The 14,781-nt window shown below is 43.6% G+C and overlaps 1 protein-coding gene across 1 annotated transcript in view; it reads left to right on the top strand.

The window, feature by feature from the left end:
• Nucleotides 1–267: 267 nt before the first annotated feature.
• LOC145391339 (cytochrome P450 2L1-like) overlaps nt 268–14,781 on the top strand; it is an 80,041-nt gene continuing 65,527 nt past the window's right edge. The window contains exons 1-2 of the mRNA XM_080265939.1: nt 268–371; nt 1,257–1,411. Of these exons, the coding sequence (XP_080122065.1) occupies nt 268–371; nt 1,257–1,411 (259 nt within the window). The remainder of the gene's footprint in view (nt 372–1,256; nt 1,412–14,781) is intronic.

The following is a 14,781-nucleotide window of genomic DNA, read 5'->3' as shown; positions in this document are numbered from 1 at the left end:
AGGAGGTACTGGTACCTGGATCGAGTATTTTAAACCTCAGGTGAGCGATTTCTCTATGAATTTTCGATTTTTCTCACCAAAAGCGGAGGTTTTAGCCAAAAAAACAAAATTCAAAACTACCTCGGGATTGGGGGGTGTCAGAGGAGCGAAATAGCTCGTGACGTGACGGGTTAACCAAGAGAGTGATCCAGCAGCTGGCCATATTAGTCAGACTGACCTGGGAAAAGTGGACTCTCCTAGCACTGCTTGGCCTGGCCAGTCGCCATTATGCCCGAGCTCCGTGAGCCCTCCAGGGCCTCTGCTCTTGCCTGCGACCCATTGAGGGTTGCAGCAGATCCGAGCCACCAGGAGCCTCTACCATCCAGGGAACCGTGAATTGGTTCATTGTGAGAGCATGTTACGGTTTCATCCAAGTGCCAGGACACTGGGGTTGATGTTTTCATATACGTCTCTGGGATCGCTGTACCAAATCCACGGCATTCCCAGCGCTCACTTGGCAAGGGGGAGATGGTGGAGTTTCGTGTCGTTCAGGCTTCCAAGTGTCCCGAGGCTACGGATGTCACTGGACTGGGTGGTGTTGCTGTGAAGGGCTCTGCCCATGCATGGCAGCGCCGCCTGGCCCAGAGACACCGGACCAGGGGTCCTGGGGGTTCTGCCAACACCAATACCCTCGTTGCGACGTGTATCACGATGGCTGAGGCTTTCGGTGGGGGTGACAACATGGTTCTGGCTGTTCTCCTCCCTCAAATCTTTGAGGAGAACGGCCTTCCGTGCCTTGCCATCCCTCGAAGCTTTGCCCGCGATACACTTCTCCCTCCTAGTGAGGAGCATGAGGCCGAGTGGCAGCAGCCACCACCACCCCGCATGACACCGCGGAAATGGCTGCAGCTGGATGCCCCTCTCAACAGGGCAACTGGCACTACTACTACTACCCCCGCCGACTTTCCAATCACCGACCCAGTACCATTACAGGCCTTGGATTTGGACCATGCTGAGACTGTCATCAATGTTCACCTCCCACTGTCAGGAGTTGAGGAGGAGTGGGTCTCTTCTCCCGTCCATTCCATCCATCAAGACGTACAGGAACTCCCCTCCACGCCCCTTCCATCTGCTTCTGACATTGTGGAGGTGCCTCTTCCACCCCCACCGCCATCTGACGCTGTCGTGTGTTCTTCTCCCCCTCCACCTAAGAAGAAGAAGAAAAACAAAAACAAGAAGGGTACCAAGCACAAGGCTGACCCCTCCAACGTTGCCAGATGCATCGAGGCACTCCTTCCGCCACTCTCCAACCCTGCACACCTCGACGTCTGCACAGATACATACCTAGAGGAGCTTCTGTATGACCTCACGGATCCCATCAATGCCCAGGATATACTGCCTCTTGTTTACCAACATCTGTATCAAGAGATCCGTGAGACATATATTTCCAACTCCCTCTCTCCATCTAAGGAAGCTCTTATCCATGAAGGCATTGATGCCGATACACCTCGTGCTGCCCTGTTTAATTACATAGCTACCAGACCGCCCTCCTAACTTCACTGTTCACTGTTCCATCTCTGTAGTTGCCCTTGATCTGCTTGCTGCTTTCACTCAGTTCTTACACCTATCAACCCGACAAAATCTTCCACAGGTATACCCACTAATGTTTAATAATATTCAGCTTAATTTTGCATCATCCCTGAACATGCTTGGGGTTTCATTTACTCAGGACTTATCTTGGAAAGATCATATTACATCTCTTGTAAAATTTGCTTCCAAGAGATTGGGTGTGCTAAGCCAACTCCGCTCTTTCTTTACCCCTGCACAATTGTTGACTCTATACAGGGGTTTTATCCGCCCCTGTGTGGAGTACAACTCTCATGTGTGGGGAGGCTCCCCATATACAGCTCTTCTCAATAGGGTGGAGTCAAAGCCTTTTCGTCTCATTAACTCTCCTCCTCTTACTGACTCCCTTCAACCTCTGTCTCTTCGCCGCACTGTTGCATCTTTATCTCTTTTCTATCGCTACTTTAATGGTCACTGCTCCTCTGAACTGTCTGCTTACATTCCTCCACCTCTAAGACGGGCGCGTAGCACCCGTCTGGCAGCAAACTTTCATCCCTTTTCTGTCCAACTCTCTAATGCAAGAGTTAACCGTTACTCCCAGTCTTTCATTTATGCAACAGCTCAGCTCTGGAACTGTCTCCCTCTGTCTGTATTTCCTGCTGCCTATGATCTCCAGTCTTTTCAAACGCAGTGTGTCCAGGCATCTCAAAATGATCGGATCTTGAATTTGGCTCTCTATTGTATTTTGTTTTTCCCTTGGAGGGAACTGTTACTGCGGGCTCATGGCCTTTGGTTCCTTCTTCCTCGCATAAAAAAAAAAATGGGAGTTTGTTATCACCGTTGTTCCTGCTTTTATTTTTCCCGCCTGTTTGCTTTTCATTTTGCTTATCTCTGACGGGCTCTCTTGTTTGCTCGTGTCCCCACCACTTCTGTGGGGTGAATCTATAACAACAAAGGGAAAAGTTCATTCCTCTGAAAAAGCCTTTGTGTGAAACGAGTCAGGAATAAACTTCTGTCTCAGACTCGTGTTTCTCTACACCACTCATATTGTTGGTACTGGTGTTGTGGTAGCAGCTAGTTCATCTGAAATGTGAACCCAGTGTACTGCAGGCTGAAGTTGCTCTCGTCGTACGGCTCGCCATCCTCCTTCGAAGGTTATAGGGTAGCAGGTGAGGGATGTTTGTATAACCGGGCAGTTTCATCACCCAGTTACATCGGGTGCAACCACGTGAAGGCATTCTTTTCCAGCACCACACACAGTACATTGCATAATATTACAGAAAAAAGTCTTGACCTTTCGAAGTTTACTGATTGGACTGAGCTGGTATACAGATACTGTATATAGTCATTCTGAATCAGCACATCTGACAGTCGAATGAAGAAGTGCTTTATCGTGCTGATGTGGATGTGATTGAAAGTGTCTGACATGGTTTAGCCATGTGGAGAGAGAGAGAGAGAGAGAGAGAGAGAGAGAGAGAGAGAGAGAGCGTGTGTGTGTGTGTGTGTGTGTGTGTGTGTGTGTGTGTGTGTGTGTGTGTGTGTGTGTGTGCTACAGGAAGGGCGGTTTAATGTCAGAGGACAGGGTGACATGGAGGTGAGTTGTTTGTAGCCACCTCTAACTGTGACTACTCAGCAAGACATCTTACTCATACATACACAAACACCCGCACTGCATCAAGCAGCATCAAGGCGTGCATACATTCTCTCCAAATTAGCTACGTGGTCCAGCATCTTCGCAGTTTACAAATCGCTCTACAACACAAACACATCGCCTGCCTGATTCATTTCACCCTGACCTTGAGCCATGCTTATAAACTTTTAAAGCTTAAGCCGTGTATAGGGCTGCTTGAATTCACGCTTCTCTTCACCCTTACAATCATCAGATACTTTACGGTCAAATTTAGAGCGAATATTCATGTGGAAGAAATGACAAACAAAGTAGCCATGCGGGAAAATGGTTAAGGGTTGTGGAGGCTTGTTTATCGTGAGAACTGTCTCAGATATTTTATGGATACTAACTCCTTGGCTTTGTTGCTAGTCAGCATGATAGACCCCTTCTCCGTCCCTCTCTCCTCCCTCACTCATTTATTCACTCACTCACTCACTCATTCCCTTACTTCTTCTCTCCCTTTCTCTCCTTCCTCACTCACTTATTCCCTCACTCCGTTCCCTTCCTCTCTTCCTCTCCTTCCTCACTCACTCATTCCCATGCTCCTCCCCTCATTCCTTCATGCCTTCCATCCCTCCCTTATTCACCAATTTTTTTCTTTTTTTTTCTTTTCTGGGTTAGCTGAGAAAAAGAAGGAACAAGTTGGAATAAAATGAAGTTATTACACCGGCCACATTTTGCTCCCCCGCCGCTGCAAGAATCAGCTAAATTATTGACAACTGAATGGCTGGCTTACAGTCTGCAGCAAACAGCTAATTGCCTTATGTTGGGCAGATCACCACACCGAGTGCCAGATGTTATGCGCGTCTGCCAAACCTCTCTCTGTACGTTTACAGAGCTAGTGTGGCCTTGATAAATTCTTGTCTAGATGACTGTGATGTAGCTCACTCAGGATTGCAAAGCAGGAATGTAATCCAACAACAGCAGCGATCACACAATCAAGCCTGTAGTAAAAATATGGTTTTCATCCTTCAAAGCCTGTAATGACTGCGCGTTACTCTGCTTGGAAGGTTGTAGGTTGTGGCGACTATCATCAGCTCACTTGATAATGTGCTGCCCACCACTTGTGTGAATCTACACTGAGTGGCAAGCTTAATTGTTTTCTGTAACCCAGGAAGTCATTTACAACGCTGGATGGAAACCATAGAACCCAAAAAGGGGCGATGCAGAGCCTGTTGTGTTGCCCCTGTTAACAGTGTGGAGAGACACAAATGCGGAGTCCATCCAGGAACCAAACCTCAATCCTTTCCTGTGCTCCGCTGTGGTTAGGCGCTGTCCACCGCAGGGGAACACTGGTACACTGCATGGGATGACCTTGCAGGGACGATTGTTCATCTGTGGTTGGCGGGTCTACTTGGCCAGGTAGACCGGGGCTACTCAACTGCCACTACTACTACCCTGCTAGGAGGGAAGGTAAGGAAAAGTAAAGGAGAGAGGAGAGGGGAGAGGAGAGGAGGCAAGGGGAAAAGAAGAGAAGGAGGAATATAGTCGTAAAAAGGAGTACAAATGATAACAAACACCAATAGACCTAACGATCTGAGCTGTTTATTACAGAGAGGACTATTGGTATCATACCTAATTATATGTACTAAAGATAAGGATGGTGAGGTAGGGGAAGGGAGGGAAGGAGATGGGAAGGGGAGGGGACGGAGAAGTAGTGGAAGAGAGGAGAGAAGGGGAAAGTTAAGTAAGAGGGAAGAGGAGAAGTGGGGAGGGGAGGGGGTAGTAGGGGAAACGAGTGGGGAGGGGAGAGGGAAGCAGAGGAGAGTGGAGAAGGGAGTGGAGGAGAGGGGATGGGAGGCAGAGAACAGAGGAGAGGGGAGGGGAGAGAAGGGGCAAGTAGACGAGAGAGGGCAGGGAGACGGGGAGGAGAAAGTAGAGGAAAGGAGGGGAGGGGAGGGGAAAGGCAAGTAGACGGAAGAAGGCAGAGGAGAGAAGGGGAGAGGGAAGTAGAGGAAAGGAGGAATGGGAGGCCAACGGAGGGGAGAGGAGGGTAGAGGAAAGCAGAGGAGGAGTACAGGGGAGGGAGGAAGGGAAGGGGAGGGGAGCAAGGGAAAGGGGTATTTATGATAAGGGCAGTCTGCTAGTCACCCTTACCATCAAGCAGTCAATCGATGCCTCTCCCCAGCAAGTGACAGGATGGTGACGGAGGCGCTTCTCCTCGGTTTCCTCATTTTCCTTCTTTTCCTCCATCTGAGGAGGCCCCCGGGACTGCCCCCTGGTAAGTGCACAGTCAAGAAAAAATTTGGCTTAGAGAGTGGCTTTGGGAATTCTATAACATTTTTCTTAGCCATTTGTTCTTTTCCTGAGTACTGAACACTCGAAGGTAATAATCGATAGGAGACCTTGGCTTCGACTTCCCTCTAGGGAAGGGTAAGGGCTTCTACTGTATATATCCGATTCTGGACATAAACTTAATAGCCCGTTCCCTAAAGCCAGCAACTCTCCCATGCCTGTATTACACCTCTGCATGTCACCACTTATGCACTATTAACCACTAACCATGCTGAATGCTTGCTAGGGTTGCCTCATTCGGGAAAGGATGGGGAGGCACGATGATTTAGGCCTAAGTCTCAGAAACATACTTGGCAGCAATAATTTATTAAGAAGAGAGAACCTGTATTTTTACACAGGAAAAGTCATCAGAGAAATTACCAATATGCCAGGAATCGAACCCGGGACTCTCAGATGAGAGACAGGCAGCATACCACTACACCACGACCAGGTAATGGTTAACTTACGTTATCACAATCTTGTAACCAACGTCTCTCCGCCCCCGACTGTGGGCCTGAAGAGGGTGAGTTAACCCACTGGCACTCGGGCAAATAGATGCTTTTAATATCTCCCAAGCACTTACGGCAAGTCAGAATGAAGAAAAAATTGAATTCCCCGAGCTAGGCAACTAAGGCCATATAGCCCCGCTGGGGTTACAGGACGGAGCTACCCCTCCCGGCAACGATAGCCCAGGCGAGGCTCAAACTTGCGACCTCCTGATCACAAGCTCAGCGCGCTACCACTGTGCTACTGCGCCCCCCGTCAGAATGAAGAGAGAACCTGTATTTTTATACAGGAAAAATCATCAGAGAAATTACCAATATGCCGGGAATCGAACCCGGGACTCTCAGGTGAGAGCCAGCCAGCATACCACTACACTACGACCAAGTAAAAGTCAACTTATGTTGTCACAGTCTTGTAACCAACGTCCCTCCGCCCCCCACTGTGGGCCGGAAGAGGGTGTGACAACATGAGTTAACTTTTACCTGGTCGTGGTGTAGTGGTATGCTGCCTGGCATTCACCTGAGAGTCCCGGGTTTGATTCCCGGCATATTGGTAATTTCTCTGATGATCTTTCCTGTGTAAAAATACAGGTTTCTCTCTCCATTCTGACTTGCCGTAAGTGCTTGGGATAGATTAAAAGCATCTACTTACCCGAGTGCCAGGGGGTTAACTCACCCTCTTCATGCCCACAGTGGGGGGCGGAGGGACGTTGGTTACAAGATTGTGACAATGTGAGTTAACTTTTACCTGGTCGTGGTGTAGTGGTATGCTGCCTGGCTCTCACCTGAGAGTCCCGGGTTCGATTCCCGGCATATTGGTAATTTCTCTAAAAATTTATTATTTGTAGAAGGGACGAGGATAGGATAATGGAGAATCTTAAAGTGCCTCTGCAAGCAGTTGATAGCAGTGGTAGTAGTAGTAGAAGTAGTAGTAATGGTAGGAGTAGTACTAGCAACCCCAGGCTCTTCTAAATGTGAACCCGGTGAACCGCAGGCTGAAGATTCCCTCCTGTAGTCCTCATCCTCCTTTCCGGGGGATAAGAAGGAAGCTGAGGGACTTTTGTATAACCGAGTAGCAAAGCCTACCAGTTACATTGCTGCCACCACGTGAAGGCGTCCCTCTCCACCACCTGCCTGCAAAAATAGAACATTTATAAGAGAGGGAAGTGACTGCAAGTTTGTCAGTGATCTTACGCAGAGGAAATGTATAGACCACAACCTTGAGGGTTGTTTTCTGCATCTACTTCACACTTTTTTTTTTTTTTGTTACCGACTGTGGACATAGGCCTCACAGCCTGCTTTCAAGGCCCAGTGTCCTCCTACGTACCGTACACCTCTACATGTCACCACTTCTGCTCTAAACAGGTGAACTTTAAGACAAAACGAAGTACAGGGTTAGAGCAGCTGCAACACCCGAGTCTGGGCTCTTTTCCTCTTGTCGATCACATGTTTAGAGAAACTGTGGCCGCACCCTGAGGGAATGTTCGTTAGGTCCTATCTGAGGCATCATAACAGGAGAGCATTACTGATGGATGGAGAAACGTGGGACTGTTTTCTCGTGTGGTTAGGAAGCTTACTAACACCTCATCCTTACTGGTTCATTCATGAATCGGCTCCGTTGCTACATTCTTGAGTGCTATTCATGCAATCAATGTCGATACTGAAAGGATAAAAGACACTGGAAATGGGATATTAACCCGCGGCGTCTCGTCGACGTACTTCCACGTCCTCACGTTTTGTCACTGCCAATCCCGTTGACGTACTTCAACGTCCTGCAATTGCAAGGTTCATAATTTCCACAATTTTCAAAATTCGCGCGAGATTTTCGATTCGCCCACCTACCCAAGCCTCCCCTACCTGCCGCCAGGCGGGCAGCGTCCCAGACCCCGCGTGACCTGCGCTCGCCCTTGTCTTGGTCACTCACCTGTTAGCAGTGACCCAGGTCAGACATGGCACGTAAAGGTCTCTCAGACGACGAAATACAATCCGCCCTGGATGCCTTCACTGGAGATAGTGATTCTCCACTTGATGATGATGTGGTAGATCAAGATTATGTGCAGCCTGAGGAGGAAATAACAAGCAGTGATGAGGAGGTCCCTTCGCCCCGGAAAAAGCGGTATGTCACATATCGTAAGGCAAGGGAAGGCCAGCCTGCACCCAAAACACCTGCATGGACCTCTCTCCATCCCCTAGAGAGAGATTCTGATGAGGACAAGGATGAGGACGATGACGATGACGGCGGCTTAGGACGTGATGTTGCCTCGTGGTTGGGGAAGGAAAAAATCTCACCCCGAGGAGCAGAAGGTGGGGCGAGAAGGCAAATAAAGTATGGCCTAGTGTTTTGTCTGGGGAAGGAGAAAGTGGTGTGGTGGGAGTGCGGGGTGAAAGGGAAAGTGGTGTGGCGGGAGCGAGGGGTGAAAGGGAAAGTGGTGTGGCGGGAGTGCGGGGTGAAAGGGAAAGTGGTGTGAGGGAGGCAGCACGAGCATGTGGTGTACGTAGGCCTAGGGGAGAGGAGGTGGAGCCACTCCCCAGCACGTCTTTCGCCATACAATATTCCCAAACTTCCTCCACACAGCCCCAGGATGTGGGGAAAGGAAGGAAAGCGAAAGGAAAGGGTAAAGGAAAAGGGAGAGGGAAGAGAAGTGCTAGTGATGAAAGGCGCCGCTCTCCACCACCACCAATGTTGCGTTGTGCCTTCAGCCATGTTTCAGAGAGTACCATAACTTCCTACACTACTGAAACTGTGTGGGATGGCGATATGACGCTCAGTATAATGGTAAGGCCAGTCAGTATGTGCTAAGTCTTATATAAACTTGAAACGGGTGTAATGTTTTCAGGAAAGTAATGTATAAGTTGAGAAATAGTGTAAGTTGAACGAAGTGATATGAAAACTACACCCACTGTATAAATCTGCGAAAATATGACACTCAGTATAACACTCTGGTCAGTAAATATGTGATAGCAAGAATATAAAGTGGAAACGGGTGTAATGTTAGCATGAATAAAACGTATAAGTTGAAAAATAGTGTAAGTTGTAATAATTGATGTCACGAGTACACCCACTGTGTAAATCTGCGAAAATATTACGCTCAGTAGAACATTCTGGTCAGTAAGTATGTGATAGGAATTATATAAAGTGGAAAATGTTGTAATGTTAGTAGTAAGGTATTTTATAAGTTGAATACTAGTGTAAGATGAAACAAATGATATCGCGATAACACTCACTGTGTAAGTACGCGATAATATGACGCTCAGTAGAATCGTAAGGTCTGAAATTATGTGATATCAATTATATCAAGTGTAAACATGTGCAATGTTAGTGGAGAATTATTATATAAGTACAAAAATAGGTTGTAAGTTGAAATAGTAGTCATAGTGACTTCACCGTCTGTGTTATTATGCGCTATTATTATGCTAAATATTTATGTAAGGCCTGAAACGATCTCAAAACAGTTCTCTAAAGTTGAAAAGTGTATAATGTTATTAGGAAAGTATTATATAAGTAGAAAAAACACAATACGAGTTGAAACAACAGTCACAGCGAGTTCACTCACTATGTAAATAAGCGCTAACATTAAGCTAAATGTTATCAAAAGGCCTGTGAATACGTAAAAACAGTTTAATAAAATGTAAAATGGTATAATGTTATTGTAGATGTATTATGTAAGTAGAAAAAATGATATGTATCATGATTCAGCAATGTTAGCGATTCATCGTGACCAGTCTGCCCGATTTTGCTCGTTTCGCACGATGGTACAATGCTTATTTCAGCTCTGTTTTTGTATAAAATCCAATTTACTCTTTTATCACATGTTTTTATGTTTGTAATAAATACATATCTACTTACTTTCATTGGTTTCCCAGACTTATAATACCATAGAAAACGTTAGAGGCTCAGACCACCTACAGAGAACACGGTACCAGGTGTGACGAAGTTATATCTGTTTAGGGCACTTATGGACCCCGGGGAACAATTTCTTCGTGACTGACCATTGTTTCTGACCAAAAGCGAAAGTTTTAGCAAAAAATATTTGGGTCCAAAAATGGTCGGGATTAGGGGGTACCAGTGGTGAAAAAGTGGTCTGGACGGGGCGGGTTAATGGACAGATTGAAAAATCTAGTTAAGGAAAATGTGTTGGAGAGCCTCCTTATCCAATGAGAATACAGGCAGTGGAGACATACAGAACACTCTCAGTCTGGAAATGTTAGCGGGAAGTATTTGTTATTTTTACCAGCGACAATAGCGAAGCTCGTATTGTTTCCAGTTTGTCTGTCTGTCTATGTGACAGCCTGTGTGTCTATTAGCAAGATAACTTCGCAACCTCTCAAGACATAATCACAAAATTATACAGGCGTGTAGTAGGGATGAAAATCTCTGATGAGTTCGAAAGTGATGAAAGTACCTCAAGGTCAAGGCCATATTCTTAGCCGCGCTAGATCAGCTCGCAGCTGGTGTGATTCACCCCTTTTGAGATCCCAAGTTTTACCTTAACTTGGCCCAGATTTTTCGTCAATTTGCAGCTTAATTAATTTAGCTCAGTGGCAGAAAAATACAATACTACGGCTCTACATCCTCCCAATAGCACTTCTTCGCGACTAACATCATATTCTGGTGTTAATTTCTTGTTACTACTCAGCATTGAGGATGGACAGATGGCAGTTTCAGGCCATGGTGGTGTAAAAAGAGTAAAGCAGAATAGCTGATGTAATCATTCTTGTTCTAGGAGGCTTCATTGCACCTCTTGCATAGCGTTTTATTTAGCATATTACACCTATAAATTCTCTTGAATGTAATTTATGTCTCACTAAATCGACATCAATAACGCAGAGCATACTGAGATGTAATACGAAGAATGAATCTCTAAGGAAAAAGTGTTACAATATCTCCAGGGCCACGTCATAAGGACACGTCGGCAACCTTGTACCTGAATGTGTTTGTACTGATAAGATAAATGTAGAGATATGGAGTGTGCATACGTAACACTCTAGTCCCGCTCCTCCGGCGAATTCTTTTGTGTTGCGGGAACGGTGTAGTCAGCGTTATCAGTGTCTAACCGTGCATCATTACTTCATTTCCTACTCCTACTGCCATACCAACGCCCACATCAGCAGACTGAGCCTTCCTACCAATAAAACCGATTTGGTCAATCAAAGGACCATTTAGAGGTAACGGCCAATATGAGTCTCTCTCTCTCTCTCTCTCTCTCAGGGAATTAAACTTATTCTCTTAGAAAATGGAGACTCAGGGGAGAGTTAGTTAAATATTTTAAGATTCTGAAAGGTTTCAGTATTATTGATTCAGGCAAGCTATTCACAGTCCTTGCCGAGACTGTAACTAGAAGAAATGGTATAAAGTTGGAAGAAAGGAGGGCTAATCTTGTTACAGCCAAAAACTTCATCACTTACTCCGTTGTAAGTGAATGGAATAAACTCTCTGAGAATGTGGTTGAAAGTGGTACCATCAATATTTTCAAAAAGAGATTGGCCATGTATCTCGACGCCATTGGTATCGTTTATTTAGGAGAAGGCAATTATTGTATATTCGCATCTACAATCATAAATTTATCAGTCACAATATACCTAAACTAGTAATTAACGTAGAAAGTATTTTAAGGCAAATTTAATAGATGAACATTCTTTCATCTGTTTATATATATATATATATATATATATATATATATATATATATATATATATATATATATATATATATATATATATATATATATATATATGTTATGAGTCCTTATTATATTTACAAATCATAATAGATAGATAGATAAATAGACAGATAGACAGCTCTATGCGAGCCTGGGAATGGGAAATGATCTTGCAAGTTACACTGAGGAAAAGCTGATGACAGATTACGAAGTAGCCAGTCAGGAGATGATGCAGTTAGTTGTCAGCGATACACCAGGTGAACAAAGCCTAGTGACCATACACACACATACACACATACTCACACACAGGCTTCTAGAACTTTCCAACCACAGGGAACACACGTGACACGACTCCTGTTTCACCAGAATTTAGGAAAGAGAGCTCAGAAGAAGAGAGGCCATAGAATCGGCAGGTAGTGGGGAGAAAGGCTTAGCAACTTGGAAGAGAGAGAGAGAGAGAGCGAGACAGGGAGACAGGGACTCTACTTATACTCACTCGTGTGTGAGAGACTCTGTTAATATTTCCAAGACTAATAAAAATAGTCCCATACTATTCTTTACCTCTCCTGTCATTGCATGACAAAAGGGAACCAAGATTATCTACTTACAAAAACTCAAGTATAACAACCGCTCGTCCACAAGTCTAATGTATATAACTTCTCTACAAGTAACTACAAAGTCTTTTTATGATATTTGGTAGCAGCGAACGTATACGAACCTCGTCTACGAATCAACAGTGAATTCCTACAAAATATCAAGATAGAAAACAAGAATACCTCTCACAACCAACGACTCACAACCAGCTCCTGACAGTTCTCTCTAACCCCCCCTCCGTCTCCCTGATCATCACGCTGATGTAGAGGTGAAGAGGTCACAGGACGCCTTGCAAGTAGTTTAATAAAGTACTGATACAAACAATCTTGAAATTTCTATGACGAACCAACGAACTACAACCATCTACAATCAACTACAAGTAACAACTCTACGAGTCGTCTGTATAATCTTCTACACGCACCTACAAGTAGCGGCAGTCTTCATCCTACAATGAGTAAATCACAAGAAAAAAGGACCACGAATACCTCGAGGAAGAAAAACAAAATAAACAAATGGAAAGTGAGACACGACTCACAATTCACAACTACCAGACCTCACCCTCCTCTCTCTGCTACCGTCCCCCAACCTCCACCGCTGACGCAGGAGTGAAAAGGTCAAGTCGACGAAGCAAATACCAAGTCCATATTCACAACTCATCTTACTCACTCGTCTTCACTCAAGTTACTCATCGCTACTCATTCACTCACCACAGCTACCAGTGTGGGAAGTCGACGTCATCATGCGTGCTTGCTGAAAAGACGCCACGTCAGTCAACTCACCACCTGCACCATCACTAGCACCATTCCCACCACGGTAAAAATTAGTGAGTTACATAGTTACTTCATTTATACATTACACAGTGATAGACAATAAGCTTCTGCACAAACATATAAAACGTGCTGTATAGTTGCAGCCACATACTTACTTCAGTTATCTGCATAACTCAAAAACTAAATAATCACCAACAATAAATATTCTACACTGTATATATTTATTCATTTATTATAACATTTATTTACTACCAACGAGTGTTACCATTTATACCTACATAAAATACGTGTTTCATACATACAGCTATACATTATTATATCTACAAAATGATAAAGAAAAATATACCATCACAGTTACTCAGTGAGCAATTAAAAGAACTGTAATAAACATTTATTAATTAAAGCTACCTAGTGGAAACATATAAATTAAGTTACAAGGTAAACTAGAGAAAAAAAATGGCCAACACAAATGACGTTAGCAAGAGTGAACATCTTCAACACAATCGTGAAGACAATGATTTCCACACAGTGCTGACACACATATTACCCACGATAGGTACAAGTGAACAACAAGTCAGTGTATATAGTTAATACTGTATATAGTGCATATATATTTTTTTTATATAAAATAACAAAATATGGGACTATATAATATCATTTTCAGTAATATCTGTGCAATATAAACTAAACCTTAAAAAAGGGTCCCAAGGGATTTAACCAGCAATTATGCAACCATGAACAACACAAAAGAAGCGTAGACAAACGAAGACAAACAAACTATAGAAAATCAATACATACAAAAAAAAGGAAAAAAAGAAAGAAAAAGAAATAGAGTAAGATCACATAACAAACAAATGAAAATAAGAGTAAGTGTTACTACAAATGCCAAAATACCACATAAACTACAAACCAAAAAAGCAAAAGGTTGTCTCCACAAGCTAGTGGCATGGCACATCATATCATCGACCGCACCATATGTCAGGACTGCAATTATTACAATTATGTAACTACAAACGATATGTAAGAATTATGTAACGACAAACGATTGCTTTATGTTACACTTGCTACAATTATGTAACTACAAACGATATGTAACAATTATGTAACGACAAACAATTGCATTATGTTACACTTTGCCAATTATGTAACAGTTGCATTAAGAAGATGTAACTTTTATGTAACTTTAACTACAATTATGTAACTAAAAACGATATGTAACAATTATGTAAAGCCAAACGATTGCATTATGTTACACTTTGCCAATTATGTAACAGTTCCATTAACAAGATGTAACTTTTATGTAACTTTAACTACAATTATGTAACTACAAACAATATGTAACAATTATGTAACAGTTGCATTAACAATATGTAACTTTTATGTAACTTTAACTACAATTATAAGGCCAAGACACTTATGTAACAGTTGCATTAACAAAATGTAACTACAATTATAAAGCCAACACAATTATGCATTACCGCAATATTTTGTAACAATTCATAAAATATTACAATTATGTATTACCACAATATTACTACAATATTATGTAAAGTCATACCATTATACCACAATTCTGTATTACCAGAATCATCTTACAAGTTAGGTGAAATATTAGACATTACTAAAGGGATAACTCAATATGTAATGTGTAACCTAGCAGTATTGCCATTGCACAATTATATGCGTACGTCTGTTGTACATGCACGTCTTACAAAGTGTCATACAACAACCATTGCATTTATTCAAATATGTATACAACTTGTTTA

Source organism: Coenobita brevimanus, chromosome 18 (genome assembly GCF_032717465.1).
Source record: "Coenobita brevimanus isolate Jiangsu-jjx chromosome 18, ASM3271746v2, whole genome shotgun sequence".
In the NCBI taxonomy this organism is placed as follows: domain Eukaryota; kingdom Metazoa; phylum Arthropoda; class Malacostraca; order Decapoda; family Coenobitidae; genus Coenobita; species Coenobita brevimanus.
Note: the sequence above shows the minus strand (reverse complement) of the source record. Positions and strands in the feature narration are given on the sequence as shown.